This window comes from Hevea brasiliensis, chromosome 10 (genome assembly GCF_030052815.1).
Source record: "Hevea brasiliensis isolate MT/VB/25A 57/8 chromosome 10, ASM3005281v1, whole genome shotgun sequence".
Classification (NCBI taxonomy): Eukaryota; Viridiplantae; Streptophyta; class Magnoliopsida; order Malpighiales; family Euphorbiaceae; genus Hevea; species Hevea brasiliensis.
Window position 1 is genome coordinate 4433612 of NC_079502.1, and position 14477 is coordinate 4448088.

General features: G+C 34.9%; 1 protein-coding gene across 2 annotated transcripts; it reads right to left on the reverse strand.

The window, feature by feature from the left end:
• Window positions 1-68: 68 nt before the first annotated feature.
• On the reverse strand, window positions 69-13437 carry LOC110631611 (alpha-glucan water dikinase, chloroplastic). 2 transcript variants are annotated; one of them, XM_021779496.2, is made up of 34 exons: window positions 13211-13437; window positions 12653-12951; window positions 11939-11980; window positions 11715-11824; window positions 11502-11580; window positions 11282-11373; window positions 11022-11178; window positions 10627-10851; window positions 10114-10458; window positions 9894-10001; window positions 9660-9758; window positions 9336-9476; window positions 9149-9237; window positions 6922-7056; window positions 6587-6749; window positions 6381-6470; window positions 6101-6286; window positions 5578-5640; window positions 5426-5488; window positions 5264-5323; window positions 5015-5167; window positions 4783-4866; window positions 4481-4657; window positions 4281-4387; window positions 3902-4115; window positions 3720-3823; window positions 3450-3585; window positions 3178-3303; window positions 2688-2798; window positions 2135-2233; window positions 1292-1465; window positions 1096-1188; window positions 760-875; window positions 69-424 (listed from the first exon to the last, which is right to left on the reverse strand). In XM_021779496.2, the coding sequence occupies exons 2-34, from the start codon at window positions 12926-12928 to the stop codon at window positions 220-222; spliced, it is 4422 nt and encodes a 1473-aa protein (XP_021635188.2). In that variant the 5' UTR covers window positions 12929-12951; window positions 13211-13437; the 3' UTR covers window positions 69-219. The 2 variants fall into 2 exon arrangements, with proteins under 2 accessions (XP_021635188.2, XP_057984951.1); XM_058128968.1 differs by lacking the exons at window positions 69-424; window positions 760-875; window positions 1096-1188; window positions 1292-1465; window positions 2135-2233 and adding an exon at window positions 2243-2576 and having other exon boundaries at window positions 13211-13428.
• Between the last annotated feature and the right edge of the window lie 1040 nt (window positions 13438-14477).

Sequence of the window (14477 nt, forward strand, 5' to 3'; positions counted from 1 at the left end):
CTAATAATATGGCAATAAATGCCTTATAAGTAATTAAATATATATAATTAAATATGAATTAGAAGGTCTAGCTCAAATTCTAATTTATTAAATCTTTTACAGTTGTTGCTTATTCATATATATTATGTCCCCTATTTTAATTTGCCGTTGTGCACAATTCCAATTAATTAGCAAAATTCGATGGGGAAAAATAAGGCAAAGAAAATAAATATATGGAAACTACATCTGGGGTCTTGTCTGGACCACATAGAGTTTACCGTCCCTTATCACACCTTCAATGTCTTGTGCAGATCCGTAGAGCTCTTCAATTGCACTTCCTGCGCGAGCAATGTTAGAGAGGATTGATTTTTGGAAGTTTTCATCGGTGATCAATCGATCAGATGAGTAATCAAGCACAACTTTCTCTTCTTCATCCATTGGAACACTGCATAGTAGAGAGAGTTTCTAGATCAGCCAAAAAATTAATCACAAACTGATTTGAGTTTGTAGATAGTTATTAATTGTCTCCATTGGCACAAATAATAATCTGTATGATTCTTGTAAGAGATTTTAAAGGACATGCAGATATGCAAATGTCAAAAATTATGGCCAAGTTCCATACAGCATTCCTTACAATGGTCTATGACAATGGCACAACAATTCTTGCTAGAAGAACGTTACATTGGTGATCTGATGTCATCACTTTCTCACAACGCTTTCACCCATTAAATGTTTAACTAAATATAACTATCAGAGTGAGGGAATTCTCAAGGAGTTTACCTATCATAAAGGCCAGCACCAGCATAACCTTCCAGATCTTCACCATTAGAGTCAGATCTGAAGATAATAGAACGTCTTATAAAGAGGCCACTGGATTTGCTTGGATAACCCAACACCTGCAACATGTCAAAATTGTTAGCAACAATGGTACATTGTTCATCAAATATGTGTTTTCTATCCGCATTATAAAACAAAGGAATTGTAGATTGTTTTTTTTCTTCACTAGAATCTAAAAAATGATTTTGTTACATGGAAAATTAGTTGAAGAGATATGAACAAAATAAGCAATTTATTACACGTGTCATCCTTCCAAATAAATAACAGAAAGATGCTTACCTGAGGAGAATTCAGATCTTTTTTCTTGCAGATAAAACTCAAAGCGCGGCCAGGGTAGGCTCCAACTAGAGTTTCTCCAAGTCCCTTCACTACCTGCAACAGCAGGGAATGGTAAATCAATTCCTTTCACTTCTTTCTAGTAAAATGACTCAAGTTCCAGAAGAGAATTGTAAATAGTAGATTACAAATACAATACCTCAGCATATATCTCTGATGAGTCCCCCGAAGATGGATTGATTGTGTGGATAACAAATGCATAATCAGCATTTATTATCTCCTGAACCAGGACAGCCATGCAGAGGTAATCATGGTCTAACTTCACTTTCCTTGTGCTGAGGTACGCTCTCTCGTTCCACTTTGAAGCCCAGACCTGACATTGAAGCATGTAGCAAGTTGATGCCATGCACAAGCAAAACAAAATCTTTAATGGAACAAATTTATTAGAAAAAGTGCAAAGGAAATAACCTTTAATAGATTTTAATATAACAAATTATATATATATATATATATATATATATATATAACAGTAAATTTATTGGTCACAACCTCCCCCCCCCCCCCCAACCCTTTTTTTTTTCATTTTAATAAAAATTGAAAAAGTAAATAATCCTAGCATACGTGATATAATTAAAAATAATGTCAATATTGTTAAACTGTACTAAATTGGATTCTTACTTTAACTTTCACTTATAAAATATTCTAATTGAAATGTCTTACAAACCTAAAGTTAATTTCATTCCCTCAATTTACAAATTTGACATCCTCAACTTTTATTATTTGATTAATTATGAACCTTAGTTGAATATAATATTTTATGAGAAATTCTTTTGAAAAATAAGCATTATATTGAGTTATTGACAATAAAATCTAATAAGAAATCATGATGCTCATTACACCATCATGATTAGATTAAGGAATACGATTCCATGACTCACCCATTTAAGGACATATGATAAAAGCAAAGGACTGCCACATTGACCAAAACTGGGGAATCATAATGTTGGTCATGTGCAACTCACAATCATGGAAAGCAGTTTACCTTCTTTATAGCCATCCATGCTTGCTCCCATCGCTGTTCACCTTCATCACCAGGCCAAGGCATCCCAGAACTTTTCATCTTGGTCTTCAGCTCTTGCACCTGAAATTAAGTATATCCTATCAACTATTGCTTTCTATATTAGAACCACCCTTGATGCCCTATCACACTTCCATTTCATTTCAGTTCTATTTCATAATTACCAAGAAACATAAAAGGTTAGGGGAAATTTTTGTTCCATTGGAAGGCCCACAAATGTGAAGGGAGGAGTATAAACATATACAGAGCATAAAAATACCTTAAAGTTGAACCAAACCTGCAGTGTGTACCGTGTGGTCCACCAATATGTTGGCAGGAAATGGGACGAGGGATATGAAGAGTAAAAAGTTACATGCACAAAAAAACTCTCCTAAAAAATTGCAAGTAACTCTTCAAAATAAATTACCTGAATATTCCAAGGAAATTGTAGATTAAGCAAGGAAGAAACATGTTCTTTGGATCTTATCATCAGCTAAGCAGGATATATAACGTTAGGTGAAATGCATAAAGAACATACCAACTGTGGGGGTGCTGCCAGCTGTAAAACTGTCTTGCGAATTTTCCTGAGCTGACTAAACTCTCCTTGTTCCAACTTTTTCTTCAACACTTTCAAATTCATAGCCACTTGCTGCCAATCAGAGGGAGTAAGGTTGGGGGGCAGAGGAAGAGAGAAAACATGTCAGAGAAGAATGTTTTTAATGACTTCTAGGGTGAAAACTTAGATCCCACAAATGCACACACAATCATATACATTCAGCAGCTGACACCAAAAAAAAAAAGAAAGTTCCCGACATCAAAAATTCAAAAAAATGTGTTGATGGGCCTACATAAAATTGCTGAAAACATTGTTTCAAGAATAAAAGGTTATTACTGATGTAAAAAAACACACCCTATTTAACATCTTGGAAAATATTAGAACATTCTGAATGAGCAGATGGAAGAAATTTGTGGCCATAGAGGAAACCAAAATGGACGCAAGCCAAAGGAAATTTCAAGACAGCACATACTTGATTTGAACCATCTGAAAGAACCTTCTCAAAAACTCCAAATGGTAAGGCAACTGATGTAGGAATCCCAATCCAGGATGGTACTTTTCCTTTCAGATGTGAGATATTGCGTGATTTGGCACCAACCTATGAAAATGATCATCCAGAAAAATAGAAGGTTTTTGGTATTCAGAAAATTTGCCACGAGTCCCTACAGAACTAAAGGAAAAATAGTAGGAGGGAAGAAATTAGATCTGAAAACATAAACTTCAATGCCATTTTGCAAGCCTAACCATTTCACTGGTAAACTCCTCCGATGATATGGCATATCTACCACTGAACTTCTTTCTGATCAACTTTATAGGTGAAGGACCAACTTCTTTCAAGTTATTTGAACTTGAATCTGCTAGCGCGCCCTTCTTTAGCTCACTGCAAGTCAACATGAACATAGATTAAATTCGATTCATGCAATTTATTTCAGAGACACAAGAATTTTCGTTTAATGCACCTCATAAGGAAAAAGTGTCCAGGCTTTCCAAGAACAACCAAGAACACAGAATTACCTATAGACTATATCTGCTGAGGTAGGTTTCAGATTCATTAATTTCCCTTCATTTGCTCGGAGATTATCCAGAATGTTGTGATCAAAGCATGTGGCAAAGCAAACCTGAATTAGTAGCATGCATGTCTCAACAGTCAGCCATCAAAGATTTAGACAGATTATCACAATGTAGTATGTAATTACCTTGCTATTTCTTGCTCGCACAGAAACATGGGATAGAACATCTGGCATGTCAGGTGTCAGCACAGCAACTGTACCATCTGGAATTTCTTCTTCTCCACTTACTCTTCTTGCCACTAAAATTGTAGGGCGGTCATAAGATAAGTTCTGTACTGTGAGCAACTCATCCACCACAACAATATACCCAGCAGCTTCAACTGGGCTAATAACCTGCCAACTGTTCCAGACCAACAAAGTTGCATTTGAAGGTCAGTTTATGACTGGCAGACACTGCTAAAAAATCCCGCCAATAAAGTTCACTATTACAGAGCCAGGCTTTATTTATATTGAATTAGAATTTTATTCTACTAATACCCTTCACGCCGATGAATAGTGCACTAACCTTCCAAGATGAGCAGTCTTCCGAAGTACTGGATCAAGTCGATTAAGAAGCATGGACAAAGCTGCAGCTGATCCAGCACGAACAATTTCTTCAGTGAATATGTTCACCTGTAAGAATTAATTATGAGGACAACATAAAGGCAGCCATACTACATATACCATTGAAGACAAAGTTTTGCGCATGAGACAATTAGAACATACAGCCCACTGATCCACTCCAAGCAGTGATCCAAGATACTCTGCTGATGGTTGCAAAACTTGCTGATACCATTCAGCCTTGCTCGCAAGGGCAAGGCGAGTTCTGTCGAGGACTGATTTCGCATATAATGCCCAGTGATTGCGTTTACTTTTGGACATACTTAGGGCATGATTCCATCCCTGCACATGAAAGAAATATCAAAACAACGCCATGCTGTGCATCATATGAACAGACATAGTAAGATATGATCAATGATAGGCAAGCTAAAACTGGGACATCCAGGAACAATAAACTTCAATTTTACCTTCAAGCAATAGATAAAATCTTCATTATCATCTGACGAAAGTGCAAGATTTTCAAGAACCAGGGTGATGAAATACATAATTTTCTGCAAAATGAACAAGCATGTGATCAAGAATATGCAAGTCAGATGAAACTAAAAGCAGACATAGAATAAAAAGAAAATTCAAATAACAATCAGTTGAGAATAACAGCAAAAAAGTTTTAAAGAGACAGTTGTTGACAACCAAATTTACCTCTGGTCCATCATCATTTAATTCCTCATATCCTCTCTCAATGGCTGTCCTCACAGTAGAATCAAGGGCAATATCCAAAAATAGAAGATCTTTCAGACGATTATTAGACTTAAACAGCAATGGCCTAAGCTCCTGCCGAGCCTCCAGTAAACCCTGCATTTCAAAAATAAACACAAAAAGTCACTGTTGAAGTGCAAATGCAAACGGTAATTGCACTTCTGACTCAGTGACGTCTAAACTTTCATGTACCTCAAGAAGCGCTTCAACATTTTTATCTTCAACATGCTCGAGAACATATTGAAGCAATTCCTGCTCCAAACAATATAGAACATACGCAACTGGATTTCAGTTATTCTGTCTCACTCATAGATTGCATCTAGAAGAACACTGAAATAAAGTTGAAAACATTACTGGAAATCCAGATGGCAAGCCTGAAATGGGATTTATCTGCACTCCAACCATGAAGCCTTGACCCTTAAGAGAATCAGGAAAAAAAAAAGATGTTGTAAAATGCTAGGAGAAAGAAATTGTGTCTAGAAACTTCAGCCAGGACAGGGCACTACCTCAGCTCTATAGCCCATACAATTTGCAATAGCAGACTCAAGATCTGCACCAGAATGAACTGCCTACAATAAAATTGGAATAGATCAACATTATGAAGTTAATAATGAATGAAGAGTATCAAAGGAAATTCACTCAACGTTAGAAGAGAATAGTGATTTATTTGATCTGCTGAATCATAAACTAAATTGAGAATGTTCAATACTAATATCCCCGATTGATCATGAACGATATCATATGTTTGAAACTTTGAATGATATATGAAATGTATGTATATGTGCAAGCATTATCTAAACCATTTGGTAATTTGGTTCTTTCACACATGGGGCAAAAATTATATCATATTAGGCACATAACAGAAATCCCATTTTATACAAGAAGGATTGCATATGTATCACACACTGAAAATATAAAAATCTCCGATGTGACTGACAATAAATTAGCAGCAGTTTCACATTTAACTGAAAAATGTCTAAAAAATGAACAAATCATGAAGCTTTTACACTAATGTTTTAGGCAACCAACCTTTAAAGTTCTCATATAGTTTCCGAGATCACGCAAAAGACCATCCTTTTGATCTCTCCTGAAGTTTGGTTCAGAATGGATGGCACGATCATAACTTAAAAGTCGTTCTTTCGTTATTCCATTTTCATTCAAAGTTTTCCAGTACACACTGATGTCAAAGTCACTTTTAATGTGATCAATTAACGCCTGAAAAGAAAGGTATTTTACAGAAGTTCTAGATCATGAAAATCACCGAATTTGAATGTCCAAATTTGAATGTCCAAATTCATAGTTTCAATACCTGGCAGATTACAACATCATCAGGGCTTGTGTTATTATGCAGCTTTTGATGCCATTCCTCCATCATACCACCTTTGCAATCATTGTTTCTCTATAATCAATAATTACTTGCATTATTCAAATGCTGAATTCCCATGCAAAGAAACTAAATATGAAGTGTGCAGACAATTGACGAAGAAAAAGAATAAGGAAAGATTCACTATTGACCTGGATAACTAAGATTTCATCCCGAATACGCTGTCCCACATCACCTTCACCACCTCGGCCAACAGTAGATATAATCATCCGCAAAAGCTCTCGATACTGTGGATGACTTGTATATATATTCTGGAGCAAGTCTGTCAGCCTATCCTGTGCCTTGCTGATCTCACTGCAATTAAATGTGAATAAAATCATCAGATAAAGATCAGTGCTGGACAGGGCAAGTTATTTTACAGTCCAGTTTTGCAAGTAATGCAATATCAGAAGTTTCACATGTCAAATATCTGATGCTAATAAGAAGAATGACTCATCATAATGTGAAGTTAATCCCACAAGTTTACCGTGGTTTGACATTGTAGTTTTTGTTCCAAATAAGTTGCCTCGTGGCCATAAATCTCATCCACACCAAGACTCCTGCAAGACCCAACTCTCCAGCATCCTTTGCTTGCTCCATCAAATCAGCTGCAATATTAAATCTAGGAAAATAAAGAACAATAAGGCTCATTACTTCCAGAAGAATAACAAATAACAATATTCTCAGAAATCCAGATATGAGTTCTCGTGTCAAATTAGTAAACTCATGCAGCATAAGATAGAGAAGACATTATTTAGTAATTTAATCAACCATAGTATAATTTTAACTACCATAATGAACAAAGATCTGAAAATGAGACACCTGAAGAACTTCATAAGTTCATACTTCTCATAATTCATAAATGATCAAGTTTACACCAAATCCCTGTAAGTCTCATGAAACTTCTTGTAGTTGTGAAGCAAATGAGGAAAACAATAGCTTTGCGGCTATTTCATTATCTACTCATTATCATAATTTTTTTTTGGTTTGGAGGGGGGGGTTGGGGTGTGGTGAGGGAGAATTAATTCTGGGAAAACAAAAGTTTCATCCTCATTATCGTAAACCCTATTAACCTAGAATTAGTCTACTATCAATATTTATTGAACATTTTTACAAATGTTTGTATATTTATTTTTGTTTAAACAGAGCCATAGAAAACATTATTGCTATCAGCATGCAGTGAATTCAAATATCATAAAACAAGCTAACTGATTATGAGCAAGCACTATCCATCTCAGACGAAAAGTTCAAGCCTAGTGCACATTGTGTTGTAGTTATTAATCTCAAGGATAACTTGAGCACAAAATAAAGCAATCAATATAGGCAAGTTTCAGGACAACAAGTCCACAAGTAAAACTAATCAGAATATATATATATTTTGGTGAAACCACTCGCTGCTAAAATTTAACAGAAAGTATAGAGATAACGATAATTAAGCAGATGGATTCTGATTTTCTTCACTCTCATGAACTCAAATTCTTGTTCATAATGTTGATCAAATTGTTGTGTGTCACAAGGTGTTTTCTGAATTGAAGCAATCAAAAGCACAAATTTCATGCAATAAGCAGTTAGGAATTGGAAAGCCAAACCCCATCTTGCTAAAGCTCTCGGATGTTATTTTCTGAAAATTGACAACAAATAAAATTTATTTAAAGAAAAAAAGGATAACTGGGGAGATTAGGTATTGAAGTGAAGATTGCAGTTCCAGTTAGCAACAATCTAAGCCACAGTTCTTGGTGTTGCCAATTGCCATGTGATCTTACATAACAAGACCACTAGTACTATAATCTGAGACTAGCTACTGAAGGCAACATAAATGATCCAATGAAATGCCTCTATACCTACACACATAACATCTACACTAGACCAAGTGAATAAAAAAGGCATGCAATCAGGGGCAGAGCTGTGTATACTTGGAAAATTCTCAAAACTATATATTTAATAAAAAAAAGTTTAAGCATTTCTAATAAATTGACTCAAACTCAAATTAGTAGAAATATATGAAATTGGGGTCAATCTTATATTTTTCAATTTTGAAATACATTAAAAGAATTTAAATTTTCTTTTTTCTTTTTGCCTTATAAGTTATTACTCATTTATAAATTTTTATTTTTAATTTTTTTATGACATGTAAATGTTTATAGGATTTTTGTAAAATGGATTTTCAATTCAAATCCTATTAGATAGGATGATTAATAATAGAATTATCTCGACTTGCTGCTATTTTTTTAGATAAAATTAATTGAAAGACATGAGTAGCTCATTTGATATTTTGATGTAACAAAAAATTTTAATGATTTCCTAATTATTCAAAATTATTTTTTTGAGACTTATTACTCTTTACTATACCGTTACTTATGTTTCAAATTTTGATGGTGATTGAAAAGCTTAACACGTGTGTGTGTGTGTGTGTGTGTGTGTGTGACAGATTACTCCTTAAACAAATGATCCTACAAAAGAGAAATTCTGGCTCTGCAACAGCATGCAATAAAGAAAAACAAATTAGCAAATTAGGCATTCAAGATGAAGTCAGATTCTACGCAGAAAAGCAAACAAATTCACATTATGGCAACTTCAAATCCCAAAATGATCATGTGAAAAAGCAGCCACAGGTTCTTGCATGTCAGACACACTCAATGACCTTGAGAATCATGGAAAGATTCTTATTTTTTTATTATTTTTTTTATAGCAAAAATCATGAGCAGATTACTGACCGATGCATGAAGGACTTCTGTGCTTCACTCTCCAGCTCTGCAATTCTATCCAATAAAACTTTAGCTGTACCTCTTCCATCACCAGCATCCTTTTATGCAGAATAGTCCAGTTAATTAAAGGAGAAAGGTCATGAAAGAAAGAGCAGAATACATTCAATTCCTATCAGAATATCAAACAGAAATCAACCTTTTGGAATGGCTTAGGTTCGCCACTAAATTCAACATAAAAGTCTGAGCCATTATTCTTTATCCACTTTCCATCATACAAAAGCACAAAGGGCATCCCTACAATATTATCTTCTTCGATCTCCATTTCAAAGGATTGGACCTGGAAATCAAATTCAGGATATTCTAATCATATGTCAATTCTTGATGAATTTAAATTGAATGGACCTATTACCTATTGCTCCACCAGTAATTCTCCTTCGAAAAGCAGATTGAAAAGGTGATATTTATAGCAATGTTCAGATGCAACATGGCACATGGGACAAAGGAAATTTACTTTGCACACCTGATAAGAAAGTTCAGTAGAAGAAATGCTTTTAAGTTGTGTTTCAGCAGCCTCGCTCAGAGCAACTGAACCAGGAGGCAACACAGTCAGTGGCGGTGCCTGCAAAATATCCACACATTTTATATGACCAATTAACAAAAATGCTGGCCAATACTTATGTAAAAACAAACAATGATACTAACACCAAAGGCATAAATTGTTTTGAGGACCACATCTATTATTAAAAAAACTTACCAACCACTCTCTACCCTTTCTAGATAACGCCCAGTGAAGAGTGACCGGCTCTTCGAAATCAGTGGCAACATAAATCTTCGTCTTACCAGCAGCCTTGGTCACAAGCACCTTCACAATGTGCAAGAAGTTTGAATGTTAGAAAAATTCATAGAAGTATAAGCTCCTTGTAGATCATAGCATAGAGGAAAACTAATAAATAGTGTCTTTATCTCATTCTCACCAGCAGTTGTCCGTCATGGAGCTTAAAGATCTTTTTGTTCAGAACAGCATCACCAGCCTGTTCTTCCTTTTCTTTAGCAAAAAGTTCAACTGCCTTCAAGGCCTTTAGTTTTGGTTCTACTGAAACATCTTCCTCGGCATATTTAGCAGCATATTTGGTGACAAGCTGTGCTAAGTCCCTCTTTTTACGCTGAATCCTTTCAATACTAAAATATCCTTTTTTCTCCAGCTGCTTTGAAACCTTGCTTTGGATCTCTCCTTTAGTGATCTTCTTACGCAAGTCATCGAGAGATACACCTCTTTCCAGTTCTTTCTGCAATTCTTCTCTTGCTTCCTCAAATTCCCTCTATATATACAAAATTACAACAAAGAATGTCAAATATAAGTAATGAATAACAACCTCATCACTAATAAATTACAAATAAGCAACTGTTAATGTTCATTTCTCCAGCATGAGCCCTTAAAAGGAAAACATTACAGAAACTAACCAAGCAAAAGGAGAAAGTAAAGTTACCTGTTGCTGCTCTGGAGAATAATTGGGTTTACCTGCTTTTTCCCATCTTATATAAGCTTGAACCTGTATGAGATCATCAGGTATCTTGCTTTTTGTTTTAGACACAGCTGGCTCCTTAATTTCATATCTATCATTTTTGTTTGTCAGCCTTGCTCGGAGGTCCTCAACAGAAATACCCTTGGTTACTTCCTCCAATAGCTCGATACGAGCAGCTTCATATTCTTCCTGCGATAAGGAAAACATTGTTTTTTATAAATTATAACTAGGAAAATGCACAAGCCCAAAAAAGCACAAAGGCAAAGAAAATGAAAATTGTGATTTCTATACATCCACAAAAACCACATTTTTCTCCCACTATTTTCCCTATTGAAACTGATAAAACTTTTAACACTTACCTTTTCTTGTTCTGGGGTATACATTTGTTTACCCTTTCTTTCCCACCTCAGATATGCTTGAATTTGTACAAGCTCTTCAGGAACTGAGATATTTGGAATTATCAACTTCTCTCGCGCAGGTAACTTAACATGAAAGTTATCACCCTTATTTTTAAGCCTGCAAACAAAAAAATAAACAAAGAACAGAAACCAGACATCCATTGTAATTAGCTCATATAAGACATATAACACTAGAAAAAGTATTAGCTATAGAAGCTCACCATTTATTCCGCGCTTCATCAAGTATAAGAAACTCTAAGGCTTGTATTGCAGGATCATCGATCTCTATTTTGAGGTAAGAACTGGTGCCAGACTAGCAAAGAACATGCATAAACAAAGGACCAGCTAATTATTTATTTATGTTGGTCAAAGCTTTTTTTTTTTCTTTTAAGCAAATGAAAGACTATATGAACCAAACAAGTTCCGCCTTTTTGCACCTACCTTCACAAAAGGACTTCTAAGGGCTCTGTTCTTATAATTTTTTGTTCCATCTGGGCAACGCAAAGGAAGCACCCACTTTCTGGAAAAATAAAAAATAAAAAAGAAGCAAAAGCATCATTAGAGAGAAAGATAGAAGTTCAAAACTATAATAACATCAATCAAAACTAAAAGAAATCACAAATATCCAATGCTCACTAACAGAGTTGAACTTACGCCTTTCTATCACGTATCCCACCCCAGTGTAGGAGCAAAGAATCACTACTATATGTTATCTGAATGTGTACTTGCACAGTTGAAACAGAAGTGTGATTGCTAACAAAAACCTGCTCAGTTAGAAAGAAGAAATCCACATGAGCGTTTTTGACATTTCAGATTCACAATAAAATAAGATACCAAATGGCACTTCATTCATACATCCAGGGTTGAATATAATATACCTGCAATTCAACATTTCCATCAAGGCTGAATTTTCCTAGAAGCTGCCAGAAGAAAAGATTTTGTTAGAACCTCTTAAGCATTCCAAACAAATAGTATATAAACGTGCTCCCTATCTCTAGCTCTTCATAAACTATGCATTCTTAGGAATGGAAATGTAGGTCCATAAAAGCAAAATTACTCCGATGTTTCTCAAGTAAAGTGGAGGCAAACAAAGCCACATGAATGATATTTATATCATAAAGGAAACAGAAATGGACAAGACCAGAAAATGGAATGACATATTCACTCAACATCATAATTCACAACCTACCGCATGTGCTAGACTCAACTTCAAAAAGCAAATTTCATAAATAACTTGACTAACAAGCTTCCAATAGAGAATGCAGCTGAACTACAAATTTCCTCCTTGAAACTAGATAGTTCAACGAGACAACATTAGTCTGGTCCATGAAATCTTTTTAAATGTCTATGCTGATCATGTTATATGGGGAAGGTAAAAATCATCACTTAATGTTTCTGCTTCCATTCTTAACTTTTAAAACATCCTAATTCATTCATTTTCTGAATTTCTTTCCTTGTTTAACAATGAATGGAAATTGCAGCCCAAAAAATTAAAATAATTCCATTTTCTACAAGTTCAGAAGAGAACTAACACTACGATCCTTTCAACCAACTAAACTAAACACCATCTATGATCAGCACATGGAAATTACCTCAGATGCCGGATCCATAGCTAATACAGCCCGTGGAGTGACAATAGCTGGACGACGATTTCCAACGGCTAATTTTGATTTCTGCACTCTCAAATTTTTTCCATAAAAACTAGAGGATATCGGCGACCTTCGTATCTGCGGTCCTTGACTCACAGAGGCAGATTGTAATAAAGAGTTTGCAGGAATGCCAGAAGAATCGAGCTTGCTTCGATGTTCAAAACCCGACGGACGAATCAAACTCTTTTGGAATAAATTATGTCCTATACTATTACTCATATTCCTTGATTCACTTCTTCACCCTGAAGAAATCTCATTAAAACAATTTTAAAATTAAAAAAAAAAAAAGAAAGATTATTCAAAGCTAATATATCAAATTACAGATCCTAACAAGATTCAAAACTATCAAATTCAAGTAAATCAATTAATGAGCATTAAACTCCGGAAATAGCAGTATTATTACGTGAAAAAAAAAAAACTTCTAATATTCAAATTCCTCAATCCATCATTTCCTTCTCCAGTATTTTCCCGGCAATCAAACGGAAAATAAAGTCAGCTTACCTAGATTCAAACGCTGGATTAATACTGGAGAGAGGAATATACACTCTGATTCTTTATTAAGAAATCAACAAGAAGAAACCTGTTGAGCTAAGAAACATAAGAGGAGGTTTGAAGCGGAGCTAGAGCTATTTGGAAACTTTCTAGTTTCTACTGTTTAGCTAGGAAACTACGAAAGCAAGTTGGCTATTAGAAATTGGGAGCGAAACTGAAAAAATGATAATATAGGGCGCTCGTGTACATCTACTATACGACCACGTTTGGAGAGAAACACCCTTATCACTCGCCGAAGAGGGAGCGACGGAAGCGTGGGGTCCGTGACCAGTGGAAGGCTTTGATATTTAAAATTTGTGGTCCTAATTGCCCTTGCCTTCGATGAGATTTTCATGATTGACCGATTCTTTTTTTATATTTTTTTATAATATCAATTTCAATATATTCTTTTTTATTTTAAATTTTTTTACTATATTTGTATTCAAAGGATCTCTAATATTTAACATTTACTTATGTATAAAAATGTAAAATTATTATATTTTTTATTTTCATATTGTAATGAATAATTATTTGAATCCATATGGGATTAAAGCCGGATGGTTGAAGTGGAGACGTACCACAGGAGTTTTATGTGATCGCAAGATTCCCAATAAGTTGAAAGGAAAATTTTACCGTACAGCCATACGACCGGCTATGTTATATGGTAGCGGGTGTTGGGCAATGAAGGAGTCATATGCGTCTAAGATAAGAGTTGCAGAGATGAAAATGTTAAAGTGGATGAGTGGTCATACTAGACTAAATAAAGTCCGTAACGAGAGTATTAGAGAAAAGATAAGAGTAGTACCAATTGAGGATAAGTTGAGAGAAGGAAGATTGAGTTGGTTTGATCATGTGAAGCGTAGATATAAGGAGGCTCTAGTTAGACAAGTAGAGCGCATTAGATTAAAGGATAGAAAGAAAAAAATGGGTAGACCTAAATTGATTTGGAAGAGAGTAGTACAACAGACCTAGAAGTATTATAAATTTTTGAAGATTTAACCCAAAATCGTTTAGAGTGGAGAAAGCAAATTCATATAGCTACCCTAAATTTTTGGGATAAAGACTTAGTTGAATTGAGTTGAGTTATAATAAATAATTATTTAAACTCAAATCAAATTTATAAACCTCATTCCCATTTATTAAAAAGATAAAAAAAAAAAAAGCCATTTCCATGTGAAACGACAAAAAGGATGATGGCCATGGTTTTGATGTAATTTTATTTTTTGAGAGTAGAATG

Coding starts and splice junctions, on each gene's coding strand:
- LOC110631611 (XM_021779496.2), bottom strand. CDS start 12,928: ATGAGTAATAGTATAGGACATAATTTATTCCAAAAGAGTTTGATTCGT. Junction 11,179..11,281: donor GATGAAGCGCGGAATAAATG/GTGAGCTTCTAT, acceptor TTTTGTTTGCAG/GCTTAAAAATAAGGGTGATA. Junction 6,287..6,380: donor ATGATGTTGTAATCTGCCAG/GTATTGAAACTA, acceptor CTTTCTTTTCAG/GCGTTAATTGATCACATTAA.